At 45.1% G+C, this 19782-nt stretch overlaps 2 protein-coding genes across 3 annotated transcripts; one reads left to right on the plus strand and one right to left on the minus strand.

The window, feature by feature from the left end:
* Positions 1-320: 320 nt before the first annotated feature.
* On the plus strand, positions 321-1778 carry mettl21a (methyltransferase 21A, HSPA lysine). Its single transcript, XM_055059095.1, has 3 exons — positions 321-719; positions 797-908; positions 1164-1778. The coding sequence occupies exons 1-3, from the start codon at positions 573-575 to the stop codon at positions 1556-1558; spliced, it is 654 nt and encodes a 217-aa protein (XP_054915070.1). The 5' UTR covers positions 321-572; the 3' UTR covers positions 1559-1778.
* Positions 1779-3582: 1804 nt separating this feature from the next.
* LOC129378686 (cyclic AMP-responsive element-binding protein 1-like) lies at positions 3583-6852 on the minus strand. Of its 2 annotated transcripts, none has more exons than XM_055059091.1 (8): positions 6547-6852; positions 5208-5294; positions 4953-5099; positions 4782-4879; positions 4562-4701; positions 4294-4476; positions 4013-4166; positions 3583-3848 (listed from the first exon to the last, which is right to left on the minus strand). In XM_055059091.1, exons 2-8 carry the CDS (start codon positions 5292-5294, stop codon positions 3704-3706), a joined length of 954 nt encoding a protein of 317 aa, XP_054915066.1. In that variant the 5' UTR covers positions 6547-6852; the 3' UTR covers positions 3583-3703. The 2 variants fall into 2 exon arrangements, with proteins under 2 accessions (XP_054915066.1, XP_054915067.1); XM_055059092.1 differs by lacking the exon at positions 6547-6852 and adding an exon at positions 6379-6539.
* Positions 6853-19782: the final 12930 nt, after the last annotated feature.

A 19782-nucleotide genomic window follows, 5' to 3' on the forward strand; every position in this document is an offset into this window, starting at 1 on the left:
AAGTGGGGCGGTCAGAATTAAAATCACATTTTTAATCAATATTTAGCACGAAATTTGGTTAAACCTGCTGCCTGACGAAATTTCAACGTCTGTATTCAGCTCATCTTGAATCAATTTCACTACTATGCTTTTATTCTGAATTCCTAGCGCCAACGAACCGGAAGCGATGACGTTTCAAAGCTAACTGTTTCACCATTGATTTAACGAAAAGACCACGCCTCTCGCATGGCCTTCAGAAAAACACGCTCGCTCATTGGGTTATATTATTTAAGGTGCAACGTGATTGGTCGACTCGTTCATTGAGGGGACTCGACTCTGAGCGCTTTTTGCCGTGTGTGTATATGTTTAATCTAACAAGAGACATTTTATTATCACACATGTTCGGTGTGAACCGAAGTCCGCATTTGTGGTGGACTGGTAACTTGAAGCACGAGTCGAACCAAACAAATTTACACCTGAAAGCGGAGCGGCGCTGATGTTGAAACGCCACAGAAGATGGCACTGCTGAGTCAGTGCGCCGTCAAGATGCGAGAAGAAGAGTTCTCCCCCCGGTCGTGTTATGCGTTTGAAGCATGGCTCTCGTTCCTTATCAGGCGAACCCGCTCCCCGCATTCTCCAAACTCCACAACGCCTCGGCACAGTTCCGCTTTGCGAACCAGGAGCTCCGCCTGGCTCAGGACTGGAGGAGGCTGGGGGTGGCTGCAGTGGTCTGGGATGCCGTAAGTGACTCACTTTTGCCGCAAATCCATTGGGGGAAATCCGTAATGATATATGCATCGTTTTTTTTTTTTGCCAGGCGGTTGTTATGTGCATGTATCTGGAGATGGGAGCAGTGGAGCTGAAGGGGAAGAAGGTCGTTGAACTGGGAGCTGGGACTGGACTGGTGGGGATTGTGGCAGCTCTGCTGGGTGAGGTCACAGCTGACTGAGTGATGTTTTCCAAGGCCAGCACCCGAGCCGATATTTAGCACTTTACATTAGCAGATATCTATATCTATATATTGGCATATAGATACAAGGTAATTGCTTTAGGGGTTGTGGAGGCATTCATGTTTTGGAAAATGAAGATATTTAAGAATTTGTCTAATGCTGACTACAGCAAAAATAAAAAATTAATAAAATACTGAACAATAATTCATAAAAGATCAATTTTTTACCTGCCAGGTGCTCATGTGACCATCACAGACAGGAAGCCCGCCCTGGAGTTCCTGTCCGCCAACGTTGCGGCCAACCTCCCCCCGCCGGCCGGCGACTTGGTGGTGGTCTCGGAGCTGACCTGGGGTCAGGGCCTGGAGCGTTACCCCGAAGGAGGGTTCGACTTGGTCCTGGGAGCGGACATCGTCTACCTGGAGGAGACCTTTCCCTCCCTGCTGCAGACCCTGGAGCACTTGTGCTCGGACAGCACCGTCGTTCTGCTGGCCTGCAAGATCCGCTACGAACGGGACGCGCGCTTCCTGAGCATGCTGCGGCGCGGCTTCACCGTGGAGGAGGTCCACTACGACAAAGACAGGGACATCCGTCTGTACCGGGCGTCCAGGCTCCCAAGAAGGGATTTATGACAAGTCAGATTTATGTTTTACAAAGCAATCCGAAAGGGTTTGAGATTTTTTTTTTTTTATAAAATAGAAGAAAAGCGCAACAACACATTTATTTTCAGCTGCCAAAACTCTCATTTATATGGCTCTAACATAAATGCATTGTTATACATGTTACTGTTGACATTTTGAAAATATGAATAAAAAAATTATAAAGCAACATAAAAAAAATACATACCAATTTATGACCATACATAAAGAGTACAATATGGCATTTTGTTTTATGAAAATAACAGCTTTGTTCCGATTTGGTCTCACTTTACGTTTTTCGGGGCTTCGTGAAATTTGGACCAAATCACGTCTTACACCCAACAGGGAGCAGTTGGCGCCGAGCCTTTCAGAATTTATCAATGGATTTTTTTTTTAAACGTCTCAGGATTGTAAAAGCAAGGAAAGTGCACACACTGCTTTGTCGTCTTGGGAATCCTCGGGTGAGATGAGGGGGGGGAAGATGTAGGCAGGGTCTTTATATATATTAAAAAAGTTCCTGTTGAGGATAAAATGGAACTGCACATCCCTCCCAAACTGTCCAGATATGGAACCAGGCATATTGTACATTATAAAACAAGCAATCCATTCATCCAGTGAGCTTACAAATAAAATTACAATGAATAGAAAGTACACCCTCTAAATCTTCAGGTATGCTTTTTTTTGTCTTTTTTTTTTACAAGGTTCTAATAGTATTTATACAGATTAAGACCAGAATAAGTCAAAAACTTTAATTACAAGAAAGAAAATATGAGAATAAAGATGGTAGTCATATTAGGAGGCAAATTTGAGAACTACATGAAATGTATTAAAATGAGGAATGTTGAGCACTTTGTGAAGTCATACTTTGGTATCTTTTTAACAAATAAGGAGTTACATCATTAGAACAGCATAAAAGTATTATGAAGCGTCTATGTTGAAGAGAGGGAGAGAAAAAAACCATCAGATCTTAACTAAAATAATTTTTCTTGGAATTTGATGAATTGTCTCTATTCTCATACTTTTAGTTCATTCTTGTAATTAAAAAAAGCATTCTCTTAGACTGGCCCGAAGAGTCATAGATTTAAAACATGTCATTTATCAAAGCTGTGGCCATATTTCAAAAGTCGAGTTAAAAGCTAAGTACACCAGCTGTTCGGCACGGTGGTGGCGGGGTGATTCTGTGGGCCTGTGACAGGCCAGGTGACCTGTCATTGGGTTATGGTTCAGTTTTCCACATCGTTTCTCCAGTTTTCTGCATTAAATTGTGGGTTTTTCAAATGAGGTTAGATTTAAATAACTTTTGAACCTGATAAAAAAACAACAACCGCCAGTTATGTCTTAATAAGAAAAAAAAAAGAAAACTGATTTACAGGTGTACTTTTGACTTAACTATATGCAGATATTCATTTTTACTGCAAAAGGTTATTGTAAAAAAAAAAAAAAAAATGTTCATGAGTTTTTTAAATTCACTTTTAACATAAAAAGAAAAACTAGAAAAACCATTGCGCTATCATCAAAATGATTTAGCTATATTATTATCTTCTAGAAAAACAAACAAACAAAAAAAAAAGACAAATTGTGTCTCAAATGTTTCCCAAGTTCAATACTGTATTTTTAAAGCTGCATTTTACAGTTCATATTTAGCTGTTTGTCCTAAAAAGGCATATGTAAAAATAAAATAATAATAGAAAAAAAATGGCATCACAGAAGCAAATAAATTGGGAATAAACAAAATACGAGAGATAAAACAACCCACCTACAGTTCATAGCGTGATTAGGTAACAGATCAATGCAAGTTAGGAATAGAAACGTAACCTCTGAGTTATCAAGCGACCGGCCTTTCTGGAGGTGGCTGATGTCACTTCCTCTTTGCTGGTGATTCAGCCCAGCTTGATTGGGCCCAGGTGACTGGAATGCTTTCCAGGAGCTCTGAAACGCTCACTGTCCTCTTGTGAAGGAAAAGTGATGCGTAAAGAGGGACAGGTGTGTTTTATGTCTCAGTAATTCCCACCGTCAGATTTATCAGCAGTTTTTTTGTTTGTTTGGTTTTTTTTTTTCGTAAGAAAGCAGGAAACGTAGAAAAGGAGGAGTGGCTTCCAGGTGCGGCTCTGAGCGGAGTCTCTGTACACAGGGGGCGCTCTACTCTGATTTGTGGCAGTACAAGTCTTTGAGGGCTTTGAGCTCCTCGATGAGGGTTTTGTTCTGGTTCTCCAGTACGGCCACGCGGTTCTCCAAACACTTCACGTACTCCTTCTTCTTCCTGCGACACTCCCGGGCTGCCTCCCTGCGAGACACACACACACACACACACACACACACACACACACACACACACACACACACACACACACACACACACACACACACACACACACACAACCCAATTGAGTTTCGAATTGCTTTGAAAATAAAACTTTCCTATCTGACTTCCGGACGGTAAACCAGCACCTGTTTTTCATTAGCCGGACTTCCCGTTTCCGTGTGACTTCCTCTGTGCCTCCTCCTGTTCCCAACGCGGGAGACGCTGTCATGACGACACCCGGCGTGATGGTGCTGGTCGGAGCCGTCCGGATCTGATAGGCCTGGACGTCGCCGGAAGCAGCTGATTGGAGGAAACCGACAGATATGCTGGATAGGTTCAGGACAAACAGGAAGTGGCGCAGCGCCGTGACGACTGATCTAGGCAGTGAAACGCGGTCGCGTTGTTGAGCGAGTGTCCTTGGTTTCACCTTGAACGACGACCTGGTTGCTGGGGACGAGGATCTGCTGGCCGTCGCTGGTCTGGGCGTACTGCAGGATGGTGGTGCCGGGCTGCGAGGCGGCGGCGTTGGCCATGGTGAGGGTCTGCAGGCCCTGGACCCCGTCGGTGCCGTTGCTGGCCAGCTGGATGGCCCCGCCCTGCGTGATGGCGACTGCAGAGGAAACCGCTGCTTCAGCTTCCACAGATCACTGCTGAACCCTCCCACACAAAGCCCACCGTCCCACGATTAGACTTACTGTACTGCCCACTGCTCGTCTGATAGATGGGGGTGGGCATGGTAACCGTGGTGATGGCTGGACCGGAGTCGTCTTCAGATTTCTCCTCCTCGATGCGAGGCACGGCGGGAGCGTCGGACGACAGGTCGTTCAGAATCTTCCTGTTTGGGAGGATCAGAGCAGATGATGAAGGGTCGGTGCTGAAACATCGGAGAAATCTTCCTCTTCTCTGCTCTCTGACCTGTAGGACGGCCGTCTGGACAGAATCTCTCTCCTCTTCTGGGAATCCGTGACGCTGTCCACAGACTCCTGGGAGTCCTCGCTCTCCACGGTGGAGATCTGGCAGAGCACAGGGCTGTGAGTGGCAGAGGCCTGGGTGGGCGCGGCAAGGCCAGGCGAGTCAGCGGCGTACCTGAACGGCCTGGACCTGAGGTGACTGGATGACGGAGGGCTGGGCCGCCTGGATCACGCCGTGCACCTGCACCGTCTGACCGTTGGGGAGCTGCACGATGGTGACGCCTGGGCTGCTGGAGGTCACGTGGCCTGCTGTGATGGGCGCCTGCAGGCAGATCAGCACGCCGACGGCTCGGCTTTAGCGAACCAACCCGCGCGGTGGCCTGGAAGTGGGAAATGATGGACGGAGGGAGGGAGGAAAGGAGGGGATTACCTGGGTGAGGGTTATCTGCTGCGCCTCGGACTCAGAGACTGCTGCTTCGCCGCTCTGCTGCACCTCTGAACCGGCTTCCATCTTCATCTAGAATCAGCAGCGAACAGAAACATGACATCAGGTCCTACAGAACTGTGGGAAAGTATTCACTCTCCACTTTAGCCTAAAATCATATTAAAATGAACATCATTTCAGATTATAGCCACTCTAAAGGCAGATAACATAGACCTACTTTTTCAAAATTGATTTAAATGCATTTTGCTATTATTATTATTGTTTCATTGCTCCTATGAAGCGCTAAGCTGGCCCAGTGGTTTGCTGCAACATTCTGCATTCATTATTCATGTGCATAAGAATATATTTAAGTCACAAGGCAAGCGGAAAAGTGATGCCTTTTTTTATAAGTGTGCTGCCATCTGGTGGACAAATCTTGTGCTGAAAACTTAAAAGAAAAAGTCGAAATATTAACACAAAACTACAAGGAAAAAATAAAAGAACGTCTGTAAAACAGATGACTTCAGACTAGTCAAAACCTGAACAATTCAGCAGCTCTCAGCCTCTCCAAAACTGCTACGTCATTTCCTGGGTGTCGATTACATATTTCCCTCCCGTCCCGTTTAAAAAAAATCTAAATAACAGTGACGTCATTGGCGTTGCGTTATAACTGTTACAGTCTATGTTGGCGGCAGTAAGACGAATCGCTCGTGCCATTTGGGATTTAGCCCCGCAGCTAAACGAATAGCATTGCTACTAATGTTAGCATGCTATGTGGCTGACGCCACAGCAATGAATGAGTGCAGCAGAAATTCTTTTATAATACATTTGCACTCATGCTACTTAGCCTTAATGTTAATATATATCTCAGTGAAATGCAATGCAGTTGCATTGCATTTCAATGTAGCTTTTCCCCGAAGCCGTGTTAGCCGCCATGCTGCTAGCTAGAAGCTTGCTGCTAGCTAGTAGCTTGCATGGAGGGAAATGTCTGCATGCCAGTTTTTTTTCCTTTTCTTCTTCTTTACAACAGGACACATTTACTACTTTATTTCATCCGTCATAAGCCATTACTGGTTGAAAATAAAGCTACGTTAACGCCGCAGAGCAATGTGGTTCAGAAACTAACTCCTGTGCATTTTATTCAATTAAATAATAAAACCCACTCCCACATTAATACCTATGTCTCAGCCTGCAGAGACTGACTCATTTTGTGAGCCTCCGCCGCTGCAACAGCCGCCGCCATGATCTCTTTGTTGGCCCTGTGCGGAAATTTGGCTACAAATATCGTCAGCGGGCAGCCATGTATATTATCTGTTTAGCAAACAGCGGACGCGTGTCCTCTTACCAACACAGACTCGCTTCGTCACTCCCGGGTCTACGGAGCTCCACTTTTATTCAGACCGACACGTAAGAGACCGCGTCAGGCTACACCTCCGTCGCGTCACCGAGAACAACAACACGGAGAGGAGGACGAGGCGGACGACGACAGCGAAGGATCAACTCTGGCGAGAGGCTCCGAGGGTCGGCGGGTGAAGCCGAGCGGTTACGAAAAACGCCGAGTGGAGGTTGGTAACGCGAGGACGACCGAGAATGTAGCCTTTTCTTGCTAACTTTACTAAAAACAATGCAAAGAAACTGCAAATATAAACGTTTTAATTTTAAACGTTCCGTGTTTTCTCTCGGGAAAAAATAAACATTTATTATTTATTCTTCCGTCTACTGCCATCTACTGGAGTGGAGTGAGGACTGACACACTTAAAAAAAAAAAAAAAAAAAAAAAAAAACCGTCGAGCTGCAGTTGCAATTATTGGCCATGTGATGGCAGCAAATCTTTCCTTATTGTCGTTATTTGCTTCAGTCGCGTCGAGTTCTTTTAATCCTCGCCTAATATGATCAAATAACACGTGAGTCATCCTTCAAATGCGTGACAGGCTTTGTATTAGCAGGTTATTTGAATTATTTATCGGGTGATAAACCGCAACACGCGCGTGCATGCATGCGTGCGTGCTTGGGCTTCCTACGCTCATTAACTCTCGCCAGTCTGCGGGAATGAAATTGGTCCTAAGCAGCTACAGCTGGTCCAAATCCTGCGAGGATAGGAATGGGATTTCAGTCCAATTTATGGCCATTATTTGTATGTGCGAGGTCATTCCAGGCGCCCTGTACACACACCCACACACACACACCCACACACACACCCATACTCACACACACACACACACACACACCAGCAACACTTGTGCATGTGCTCAGCTTCTCCTCCTGGCTTATTCACTCCATCAATGTGAAAATAATCTTGATCTGACCTTGCTGTTAAAAAGAAGAAAAAAAATAGCTTGATGTAAAATCTTAAAATCTGCAACTTTCCAGCCCTGATAATAAAGCACCTGGTTATCATGGAGAGCTCACAGCAAATCTGATCAACATCCGTCACTAGGCTGCCTTCATTTCTACTGCGAGAGTGCATGTCAGAAACTTGATTGTGCATTGATTTCCAGTAATGATGACCACCAGCTAGGATGGCCTGAGCTAGCTATAATTAGCCCGGCACCAGAGGAGAGCTTCCCCTTTTTGTCAATGCATTGTCGCACCTGGAGGTTCACAGTTGCACCTTCTATGCATGTTTTCAGTTTAATCGTATTTCGAGCATTAGCTCACAAGAAAAATGAATGACTGCATCCTCTACTGCACCTTTCCGTGAGCATGCAGCTGCAGTTTGGTCGTAGTGGCTAAAATAGAGAATACATTGAAGAAAACTGAAGTTTTTTATCCATGTCCTGTATTCATTTATTGAGCCCACATATTAACAGAAATGTATAAAAGTTGTAAGTTTGACTTGCTCTGAGTCATTTAATACAACAAATATACAAAGAACTTTATTATTTTAAAAAAATATATTGCAAAAATCATGATAAAAAGACTGATAATACCACCAATCTCTCAGTTAAGGTTGATCGAAGCACTGCGCAGAGCTGCAGGCTTTTTAAAACGGGCAATATAATTTGTTTTTCTATTGTTTCTGCTTATATTAAAATATTAAGTGTTTTGTAGACACCCATCGACTACTGTTCTAAGTTTGAACAAGATAATTCCAAAGAAAAGCAACAAAAACACCTAAAAGTCAGAAGTTTGATTCGTAAAACTTAAACCACTCCAGAATTTTGCAACCAAAATCAAAAATTTGGTGGCGCGAGTTTGGAAATATTTGCACGGAGATCCCGCCATGTTTTTGTGGTCACCGCTTTGCTCTCATTTCCGCTCCTGTGACCAAGTCTGCACTTGACACCGAACGCAGCTCTGCTCGTTTGGCACGCCGCGCATTCATTTGCAGACCTGAAACATTCACTGCGACAAAAACCCAGAAAAAAAAAAAAAAAAAACACACATCAAGAGAAATCTGAAAGGAGGAGGATGGGAACGTGAAGCATGAACCTGACTTCATCCCTTTTCTCTCCCCTTAAACCCAGCTGTTAAAGCCCCCGGCTTAATGCAAAACTCTAACACCCCCATCGACATCCAGCCCTCCACGTCACTCTCTCCCTTCTTTTGCAGTTTTACATAGAAATGTATCTTTAAAATGATGTATGTGACACGCGCGTCTCGTGTTGGGCGAACCGTCTCTGCGTCGATGCAGTGACGCCCGGCGAATTAATAGGATTCCGTCGACGTTTGTTAGATGCAGACCTCAGTCAAAGGGAATGCCATACCTGCCAGTCAAGCAGGGGGCGTTGGGGGACGGTGGGAGCGGCGCCGTGGCAGAGGTCAGGTCACACGGCCGCGCCGGGAGGTCAAGAGAGCAAGCAAAAATCCAAACACAGAGCCGGGAACACGTGGCGCATTTGAATACCACTGACCTTATATGCATGCTACTTTTCATTGTGGTGTTGAATTACCTGAATTGCATATGAACCAGCGCACCTGGCTGGGGTTGCCATGGATACAGGGGCCCCGCTCTCTTCCTCTCTCTCTCTCTCTTTCTCTTGCTCTGTATCTCATAAGCCAGGTCCTTAAAATTTGAAGACGTGAGTTTCAGAGACAGAAAGGGAAACGATGGCTCGGTATCAAGCAGCAGCTGTGAGGCAGGGAAGTTTATCTGGACGCGGAGCCGGCGCCGGCCGACCCAAACCGCCAGCTAATCCGGCCGGAGGCGGCGGCTCCTTTCTCCTCCCAGCAGCCTCCCCTCCCCAATCACTCCCATTTTTACTTAAAGGTTAAATATGTTCAAGTCTAATCACACTGCCACAAGCACTTTAAATAAGTCACCTCTCAGTGGATACATCAAGGTAAGGATTTTTCTTCTCCCGCCCCCCTCAATGGAGTCTTGAGACGCGGGGAGAGCCTAAAATGTAAATGGGATTTCATTTTCAGCTTCATTACGAAACAATCATTGCTTCGCCAGTAACCTCCACTCTCCCGTACGGACAGACGGACAGACGGCTGCGGGAAATAAATTGCACCTTTCACTTCCTGGTGTGATGAACACAAATTGGACGAAACGCAGCGGCGAAAACGTCGAGCCATGACAACAGAAGATGACATATGCAAACAAACAAAAACATCAAAAGCAAAACAGATATAAGATACACAATCCTGACAATAAAACTAGTAATAAGAATAAGAATAAAAACATTTTATTTTGGGGGGTTTTTCCCTCCCAAATGCTCATCAGTTCAATTTACTTGGAAGTAGACAAAAAATATTACAAATCCATCCATTCAGAGCTAATTCCATCAAAAACTGTTTGAATTATTAGTTATTTTTGGTCTAGTTTCATACTTTATTCATTTCTCCTGATTATTAATGTTTTTCTTTTGGATTATTCCTGTCATGACCTTGTGTCAGTGTTGTGCTTTTCTTATGCATCCTCATTAGTTTCATGTGTGCTGTTTGGCTTTCTCGTTCATTTCTTGGTTTCGTGAGCGTCGGGTCCGCCGTAATGTTCCGCTTCTCGCGTATTTGCATTTATTTTCATAGATTGTTCTGAGGCCTGTTTCTCCTTTTGGTTCTAGTGTCATTATTTCTGTAAAGGACAGGAAGAAGTCACAAACAAACAAAGCTGAAAAGCAAAAAAATAAATCACTACCAGCAGCTGGAAAAAGTGGGTCAGTAAAAGGGGAAGAAACCCTGTAGAGTTCGTCATACCCGAATGTCCCCCTAGAGCAGTGCCTACCACAAAGGGGTGTCACTGCCTGCAGAGTGAGATTATTTCTGGTGGCGAAATTAGATTGAAAAAATATTGCACTTTGTCCCCAGATAAATTAAGCCTCTGTTTAGCAACTGACTGCTATGACCATTCATATGGCAGGTTTGAAATAAGGCTGGAAAGTTCGGAAACGAACGTCTTAGAGGACATAATTAAGCAGGGCGGTGAGGTCAAAGTCCTTCAGAAACGAAAACCATCCAACATGCTGGGAATCAGTCGGCAAAGAGCCATCGAGAAGGTTTAAGATTAGAGGCGGCAGGAGTTGCTTCAAGGTGAAAGTGGATCAGGAAGCCACGTCTGGTCATTTTCCCCTATATGATCCGGTAAAAACAACTCTCTGCGACTTCATGCAGTGATTATAGATATATACGGCAGTCGTGAGAATCTAACAACGTAGTAAAAAAGGAAAGAAACGTTTGTGAACCTTCAGCACAAGCCTTGTATTTGTTTCCAGTCACCTCATACATGTAGGGATGCAATAGGCAAGATGTACACGGATGGAAATCCGCAGTCCTTTGTGTGTGTGTGAGCGTGTTAGACCGCTCTCCGTCATAACATGTCATTTTAGACACTGTTATTCCCAACAGAGGCAGATGCTTCAGCTCAGTGACACAGACCATAAGGTCATCTGTCACACAAGGGAGCAAAGTGTGTCTTTATAGAACTGTGTCCATCTAGACGTGTATTCTATCTATCTATCTATCTATCTATCTATCTATCTATCTATCTATCTATCTATATCTATATATATATATATATATATATATATGATGAGAAGCTGCCAATTCACAAATCTAGAGTTCTTTTACCCAGCAAACCCTGCTGTTATCCCTCCCCGACTCCTGCTACAGAGTTCAAAGGTTGCCATGGAAACCTGCATCCTAGTGGGAAGACAATGTGCTCTGCCCCGAAGCAAGTGGAGCAAGTGCGGGTGGCGGTAAGGGAGGATTCTGTGACCTTTGACCCATGAAGGTGGGGAACAGAAGTGGGATGGCTGGGTGGGGGGAGACGGGGTGCTGGTTGGTTTGATCCTCTCAGGGGGCCGGCGCTAAAGGTGGTGGGCGGAGCTGCTCCAGAGCTCGGTGATTCGTGCCGGGCCGCATCCCGGATTTTCCAGAGGGCCCTGGGCGCCGGAGGTAGCCGCCCTCTGATCTCACCTCGCCTCCACCGGGTCGCTGTGATAGAGCGTCTTTTGTGTCAGATCTCCACTGCTGCCACCGTCGCCGGTCCGCACTGCGATGGCCGCTTTGTGCGAGTGTGTGTGTACGCTTGTGTGCGACAGAGGAACAGAAAAGTACACATTTCACACCAGATGTGAAAGGAGCATTCAAAGTCATATCGTCGCAGAGAGTAAGACTACTATTGGACAGGAAATGAATCAGTTTACATATAGGAGTCATTTTTATGCAACAGAATCCCTAAAATTTTCAGAAACATATATTATGGCAATTATTTCCTAATGTCACAAGCCGGAGTTGTGGCATTTCTGCAGACCTCAGACTTCTGATTCGTCCCATGACACTTTGACTTTCGTCTTGCCTGAGGCGCCTTGGGCCAACATTGGTTTTCCATCACTCATTTGCACATCAAGATGTCAATAATATCATGTCACCATGTGGGTCAATTAACCTTGTGAACCTTGTTGAAGCAACCTGAGAAGTAGGAGGGTTTGATGTGGTAGAGAGAGTAATAGAACCATGGATGAATGGAACAACTTTCAGAGTAGTTGAATTCATGGCACCAATCTCAGTGTTTGATGCAGACGTATAGATTTACAAAGTGCAATGTTTTTGTATGGCTGAAAGCGACACATTCTCTTTGAACAAAATGTTAGGTTTGAAACAACAAAAAAATCACCCTCTAGACCCCTCAGATGTTTCCAAAAGTCAGAATATTTGTGGAGAAATATTCTGTGAGCGTGTTGGCACAGAGGAACCGAAGAGGACAGACGGGTTATTTACTGCGCGGCCCAGGCGACCTGTCCGTCCTCACGTCGGGCCCCGGCAGATTAAGATGCAGCCGTTGGCGGCTGCCAGAGCTGGCGGAGATTGATGGGGAGCACGGGGGCCGCAGAGGCCCCGCAGAATTCTGAACAGAGCCCGTGGGCATCATCCAGCAGCGCTGCTGGCAGCAGGCGGCTTCCTCCTCCTCTCTTTTGTCACCTCTGTTTCCGTGTTACTTTCTGTCACTTTTCTGCATCTCAGTTTTTTTGTTTTCTGCTCCCCCCCCCACTCCAAGTCGAGTCCCGTTGGAGACGCCGTATCAGCAGGTTTAACAAAAGTGGATCTTGTGAAACTGCAACTGTGTCAGAAATATGTGAAGAGCAGAGGCTAAATTTACAAGGGAATATGCTCCCAATAAATAATTCCACCGTCCAAATTGTGTTTTGGGTCTATTTGGACCTACTGCACACACTCATGGTGAGCAACAAGCATACAGGCTCAAATGTTTACATCCCATCTAATGGTGAGGAGTCCCTCTGGAAGTTGTGTGCGGCCCACACACTTTATGTAGCTTCTGGCATAATTCTGCCCGATGTTCTTGGTGAGAGAACACATTTTTAATAAGGCCATTTCATTGTCTTGAATGGAAGACAAAGGAACACCCACTGGAGACAGAACTGCACCATCAGCTAACCCAAAATGTCCCAGAAAACCAAATTTGTTTTGATTGTTAACAAAAAAAAAACCCAGAAGCCACTTGAACTGAAACTACTAGACCAGTTCTTTTCGTGCTCTTTAGTCCAACTCTCTCTGTTGTGCAGTTCAAATGCCAAGCAACTACAGCATTCTGCGTAAATACGACCAAAACAAACTCGCATGTCTAGTGTTAGTTGGAGGAAAGGTTGTCAAATCGAAGAACAAATTCCTCAACTTCAGGGTCTGCATCCCGCAAAGGATGGATTGTAGGCCGATTACGTCATAGCGTGGCGACAAGGCCCATCCGAATTCCATGTCTCCTTCAAATGCGTCCTTCTTATCCTTCACGGCCCACCATATCCCATAACTCATTGTGGCTTCAAACCAGGCGGTCAGGCAGAGCGTCAATGGCGGTGAAGAGCGACAAATTATTTCGCTATCTTAGACTTTAAATGACAAATGATTTGGTACGTTTTTAGGCAAGAATGTGTCTAAGTCTCAAATATCTGCTCTCTTTTCAATACGTCACCTAAGTGCAATGTTGCTCTGACATTTTCAGACATGTCTGCTCCCACTGTGTGCCCTTTTTTAAACTTTGAGCCCCCGCCCCTCCAAAGGTCTCTGCACGGCCCTGTTCATCTCCAGTCATCAACCAGACAGTGATAGTCTGAACACAAGTGGATGTTCCAACAAGACAGTGATCTGAAACAAACTCATTTCGGACTGAGCAGAGGAATCTATTTTCTGTTTGTTTCCAGAAAGCCTTCATCAACGTCTTTCAATTTTTTCCCCGCACATCCTAACTGAAAAAGTAGTACTCTGGCTCTGTACGTCTTCCAAGTTCCTGAGGACAGCTGAGGAACTTGAACTGGGTGGCGACAAAAAAAAAAAAAAGCAATTATCTGAGTGTGTCAACATATGCATATCAGCTTGTACTCTGTGGCTCCTCTTCCTGGTGCTGCAGGGATGCAAACAGAAAGATGAGAATGGAAGATGGATGCTTGGATGTGTGTGCGTGCTGGCATCAGCGTGTGTGTACCCCAAGCAAAATGCACTGGTAGGGGTTTTTTTGTCGGAGTCCCCAGGGCAGCAGACCCATGAGTCAGCGGCCAGTAGGATTTATAGCCAATTGATTAAATTAGCATTTGTTCTGCTTCTGGGACATCAGCTTGTCAGTATAAACACACAAACACACACGGGTGAAGCAAACACACACACACACACTCCCATGCTGGCCAACAAAACACCTGAACAGCGACTGCAGTTATGGAACGAAATCGGACATTAAGGAAAGCAGGGGCGGGAAAAGTGGTCCATGGAGTAGCAGCAGACAATTAGCAATGATGTCAATAAGTCAATGTGATTAACATCTGGATCACTGGGATGTAAGTACTCAAAGAAACACACGCTGCACTCCCAGAAGCCTGTTCCTGAGTAGCTCCTTCGCGCCATGCAGAGAGGTCGCACACACCGGGCCTGCTGACAAGCCTCTTTTTTATGACATTCATCAAAGCCATCTGCCATTTTCCGCTCAATTAATTTGTTATGGGAAGTAGGATCAATTAAGTGCGGACCGTAATGGCTTTATATCCTTGTTTCCCTTTTATAGCCCAATATTTTCTGTGCTCCACTCTGGCATAAAAAGGAGGAATCGATAAGCTGGGCTATTTTCCCCTTCCGTGGACTAATTTGTTTTTGCCACTTTCTTCTTGGCATGATAAACTGGCTGTAATGAGGGGTTAGGATGGAAGAGACCCGAGGTGGGAGGGGTTGGGGGGACTCTCCTTTCAGCCAGGAGTTCTAATGGACGATGCAAGGCGAGACCAGCTCTAATCTGACAAGATCCCATCTGGATGTCAGGAGCAACGCTTCCCCTATATACCTCAAGGTTTGACAGTATCAACAGGGATTGACCTTTGCTTTGTTATCATTTCAAACTGTTGGTCAGCCGCTGAGAGAGTCAGTAGCTTAGACCGGGGCAAAGACGGCAATGATAAGGACAGTCATGGGACAGTTGGTTTGACAGTGATGAGTGGAGCTGAGTGGGCAGGCGGCGGCATTAGCACCAGCATCACGAGCCTCGCCCTGTTCACCATGACCCCTTGCATTGTATTGATCCCTGCCAGGTTAAGCCTGCTGATGGGCTTGATGACACGACGAAGAAGCGGGAGGGGGACAATAAGAGGGTACTTAAGTATGTGCCTGGCTCTAGAGAGTGGCGAGGAAGCCTTATTACTCCTGAAGCAGCGCCGATGACATTGCCGTATTGATTTTGACATCATCTGGTTGGGATATGCTTCTGTAGCCAAGTCTTAAACCGAGGTGACCTGGGTGTCAACATGTTTGTGTCAGCGAGCTTTAAGGGTTGCAACTGTGCAGCAAAGCTGAGTCGAGGTTGTGTCGCACTGCCTTGTTTCTACGGAGCGGTACGGTACACGTTTTTCTGCCACAAGTTTGACTCTCAGTGGACAGGCGGGTCAAAGTCCAAATGACTAATGTGGCACACTTGTGTCATGCTCTTTTGTGCCCTAATCAATGGACCCAGTTGGGTGCTGCCAGTTGCTTTCCCCATTTGTACCGTACCATAGTCAGACGGATCTAAACTGAATACCAAACATCCTATTAACTCAGAAAACTTTTGCATATTTTGTAACACGTTAACAATATAACACATTTTCTAATCAAAGATTTCTTTTTTTTTTTTTCAGTTCTGTTTTAAAAAGTACCTCTAACCTAATTTTAGAGCAGCTTTTCCTGCTGCCTGTTTGCAAACGTCGAAGTTCCCCATTGTTTTCAAAAGTGCATTAAGGCACTAAAGCAGTTACCACACGAGGAAATGCAATTCATCACTTGATGGATGATGACCCCCCACACCCTTTAAACCAAATGTTGCTGTGTGGCTTCATAAAGTTGTGCGCATTTCATTTGTATTGAAAGTAGCGCTGCTCTGCCGGAACTGCGGAGGAAGAAATCAATGCACGTCCCCACCTAAATTTTCCCTTCCTAAGGTTTTGTTTTGACAGGGGGAAGAAATATGTAGCTCATAGTGTGTTATTGGGAAAAAATGAAAATAAAGAGTGGCTTTGAATTCTGGAAATATTAACCTGCAGTTTAAATCTCAGTGGCTCAGTATTTGTAAAGTAGTTCACTAAAGAATATTATATATATGCTTGTTTCAATGGGTACACAAAGACAAAACATACATTTTCCATTTTAGATTACAAGCAAATCTTGTCATTGTGGTACTTTAATTTTCCATGAAAAGTATTGCCTTTAATCCTACTTACCAATAGTAACAGTGTGTCAGGAAAATGTCAGTATGCCGGGTTCATAAAACATATATTGTTTTCTCTTCATGGAGGTCTATTTCTGACCTGAGCATGAACATGAACAGCTTTCATTGCCAGAAACTTTCTCAATATTTTGCAAGTGAGCTCGCCCATGCATCTCTACAGCCCGAACTTTTTGCAGCTTATTCTGCTGGGCATGTCAAAACATGCAACACACTTCCCTAAGACATGAGGTTCTTTGCAGTGTCACAGCTAAAAGCGGTTTTATTACTTTTTTGACAGAAAGTACCATGTTAGTTCTGTCTATGTAACCTGTAAATGCCAGGTTTGTAGCTTGTAAGACCCAGGAAATTCATACAAATGTTTTAGAATTAACAAGGAAATGTCTTCTAAGCATTGAGGAAACTGACATGACGAGTAAGCTGAATGTCCTGGAAAGTATCCTGTCAGTTCTGGGTAAGTAAACTCAACTTACTTCCCAGGGAAATGAAGGATGGGGTATGGTTAGGTTTAGGGCAGATGACACGGAAACAACTTTTATCTTTCAACTTTTCTGTTTGTTGCATCACCTGTTGACCCCTACCACAATGAAAAAGCATCTTGTGCACAAAAAAGGACAATTAGAGAATAAAAGTGGGTCGACTGAGCTGAAGATAACGGAGAGAGTTTAGCCTGAAAAAGATAAATACAAATGTTTTTGATTAGCAGGTGTACCAAAGGAATGTGTGCCAAGTATCACCAAGGCAGGCATGGGGGAAATCCTGCAGAGAAGCTCACCAAATCAACTTTAGCTACAGGTTAGAAGACCAGGGTACCACCACCTTCCTGGGAATCAGGTGTTTGGAATCTGCAATTACCACAGCTGACATCCAAGTAGTCACACCCTGTTGAGACAGAAAGACGAACCGCAAGGGAATTTGCTGGAAGAGGATCAAGAAGAATGGTGATCACTGCCAGACTCCAAACACTTGGACAAGCCTTTCCCAGTTGTGTTTCTTTCAGTGAGTGTGTGCTTATCCTCACTGACTCAAAAATGATTGTACGAAGGAGCTTCTCTTCACAGAAATTCATGCGTCTGTCATAACATCACCGCTCATTTGTCTCACCCTAAGAATAATTTTAGGAAGGGACACCCTGCAGTCTCAAGAGACACTTCACAACTTTCAGGGTTGTGCGTGTTTGTACTTCTTCGTGCTAAATGTACATCGGAGTGAGCGCAGGTGAATGGTCAACCCTGTTGGACACAAGTTTCATTGGTAATCAGGCTGCAAATGGTGGGCGGAGAACAAGACTTGGCTGCCCGTGAAGACCGGCCACAGATTAAAAGTCCATCGATCCAGCTGTAATTTATTTATCAATTCAACTAAAAATTAAACATTGACCTCCTTCTCTGAAATCTGTCCACTTAATCTTGCTGACTGGGTGAGTAGAATACCAAGGGAGATGTCAAATGTAGGGCCCTGTCTTTCTAAAACAGCTAAACAGGTCACGGTGAGAAGCCTCTTTCCTGCTCTTCCTTTCAAGAGTTTGAATGTAAGACTATGAAAAGTTCCAGGCGTCAGCTCCTGCTTTTCTTTCAAACCCCCAGGACTTCCTCTTCAGACAATAAGCATCTCGCATGTTTCCTCAGTCCTGCGCCAAACCCGCCGCTCCCCCACCTCCTCCACCGTAGCCGTATTCCCGTCACTTCTCCCGCTCTTCTCATCTTTCCTTTTCTCTCTAGCTATCACAGAGTGGTGCCTTTCTTCCCCGCACTTATTTTACTCCCTAACGCGCCAACCATACCTACGCTCTGCAACTTCCTTATCAGCACATCAAAGTCTTATCGGTCCCCCCCTTCTCTCCCCCTTCACATTGGTTACAGATGTGCAGAGTTTCTCTCAGGGCCCGAATCCTGCTGACTCCAGAAAACAAACAATCACATCATTATGAAAGCTTCATCCGTTTCTTGCGTGTTTTCGTCTTTCTCCTCATGCTCTGAGTGAATCAGAGGTTGACTTTGCTCACACTCTTGCCAGGCGGTGTGTGTATGTTGGGCGCCTCACCTCACGGCCACTCCTCTCTGGCCTGCTCAGCCCTTCCTGAACCCTCCCCATGTCTGACCCTGTAATTCAATTAAAAGCACATTAAGGTGAAATGAATTGCAGTAAATTTAATTAGCTGCTGACGAAGGCTGGCTGGATGGATGGCTGACTTGGAGCCAATCTCTTAGGCGGGCAGCAGGGACTCGTGCGACAGATGACCACAGTTCACCTTTAACCCACAGATCTCCAAGAGGTGAGTACCTTTAGCTGGCTAGCCGTCCGAGGTTTTTCGTGCCCTGATGCCAATCGGGCTTGTATCTGTAAGGAACAAAAGACAGATTCAATGTAAACTTGTTCAGAGGCATCGACCAACACAGATCCACAGCAGAAGTCGGTCATTGTTTTTCTTGCTGCACTGTGACTGAGCAGATAAAGTAAAGCAAATGACCCTATTTAAATTCAAGCTAATTCAAAAAATATTTCATTAATTATAACGGGAAATTCGATGTATCTCACACACGTGTCTCCAGAGTTGTTGTAGTTGCCGATGATAGCTGTGGGCAGGAAGGCTCCATCCAACTGAAGAACTTGTATTTTTGAGGAACAAAGCAATATCTGTATGCATGTAAATATCTGGTTTCAACTGTAGTATTTATCAGTTTCAATTTCTGTCATTCAAGACTTGAGTCTTGACTTGGACTCAAACGTCTCTGCTGAACGACCCTAGCCTCCTCAGAAGTATTCTGATGCGATCTGTTTCACCTCGATCAGGTTCAAATCATTTCTGCTGCTACAAAGTTAAGAAATGGTTTATTACGTTTCGCAAACTTTTGGGACGCTTCTTGCTGTGCTGCACAATTCATCCCTACCCTCCCACAACCCCCTTCCTTCCTCTTATCCCCCTTCTCTCTGGAAACCTTTCCTTCTGCAGCCACCCAATGTGCACAGTCAGCAGAGCAGTCAGCGCAACCCACTGTGGCATTTGCATCGTGTGACTGAGTGCGTGTTAGTTTGTGTGTGTGAGTGTGTGTGCGTGCACATCTTCTAATGAAGAGAGACAGCCTCTGCTGGGGTCCCTGTTTCCACGGCGTGAGGGGTCTCAGGTAGCCAGTGGACAGCTGGTGTGTTTGCCGTAGTTCACATGCTCACATATGTGCATTCTTGCAGTATTTGCGCGCTTGCAGTTTCACTTTTCAGGATATGCAAGTTTGCACCGATGTGCATCGGTGTGCAGTAAATACAGAAATGTGTATGCGTGTACGTGTGTGTGTATGTGACAGAGAGAGAGAGAGAAATGAGATCCAGGTTCTGGCCTCTCCATTTCTCTCTGCAGGTAATAAAAATATAGAGTGCCCTCCAGATCCCTTTATAGAGCGAGAGTTGAGACCGCAGCGAAATCTAGGACAGGCTCCATTGATTTGGAGG

The sequence above is a fragment of the Poeciliopsis prolifica genome, unplaced genomic scaffold (assembly GCF_027474105.1).
Source record: "Poeciliopsis prolifica strain line A6 unplaced genomic scaffold, Auburn_PproV2 SCAFFOLD053, whole genome shotgun sequence".
Taxonomy (NCBI): Eukaryota; Metazoa; Chordata; class Actinopteri; order Cyprinodontiformes; family Poeciliidae; genus Poeciliopsis; species Poeciliopsis prolifica.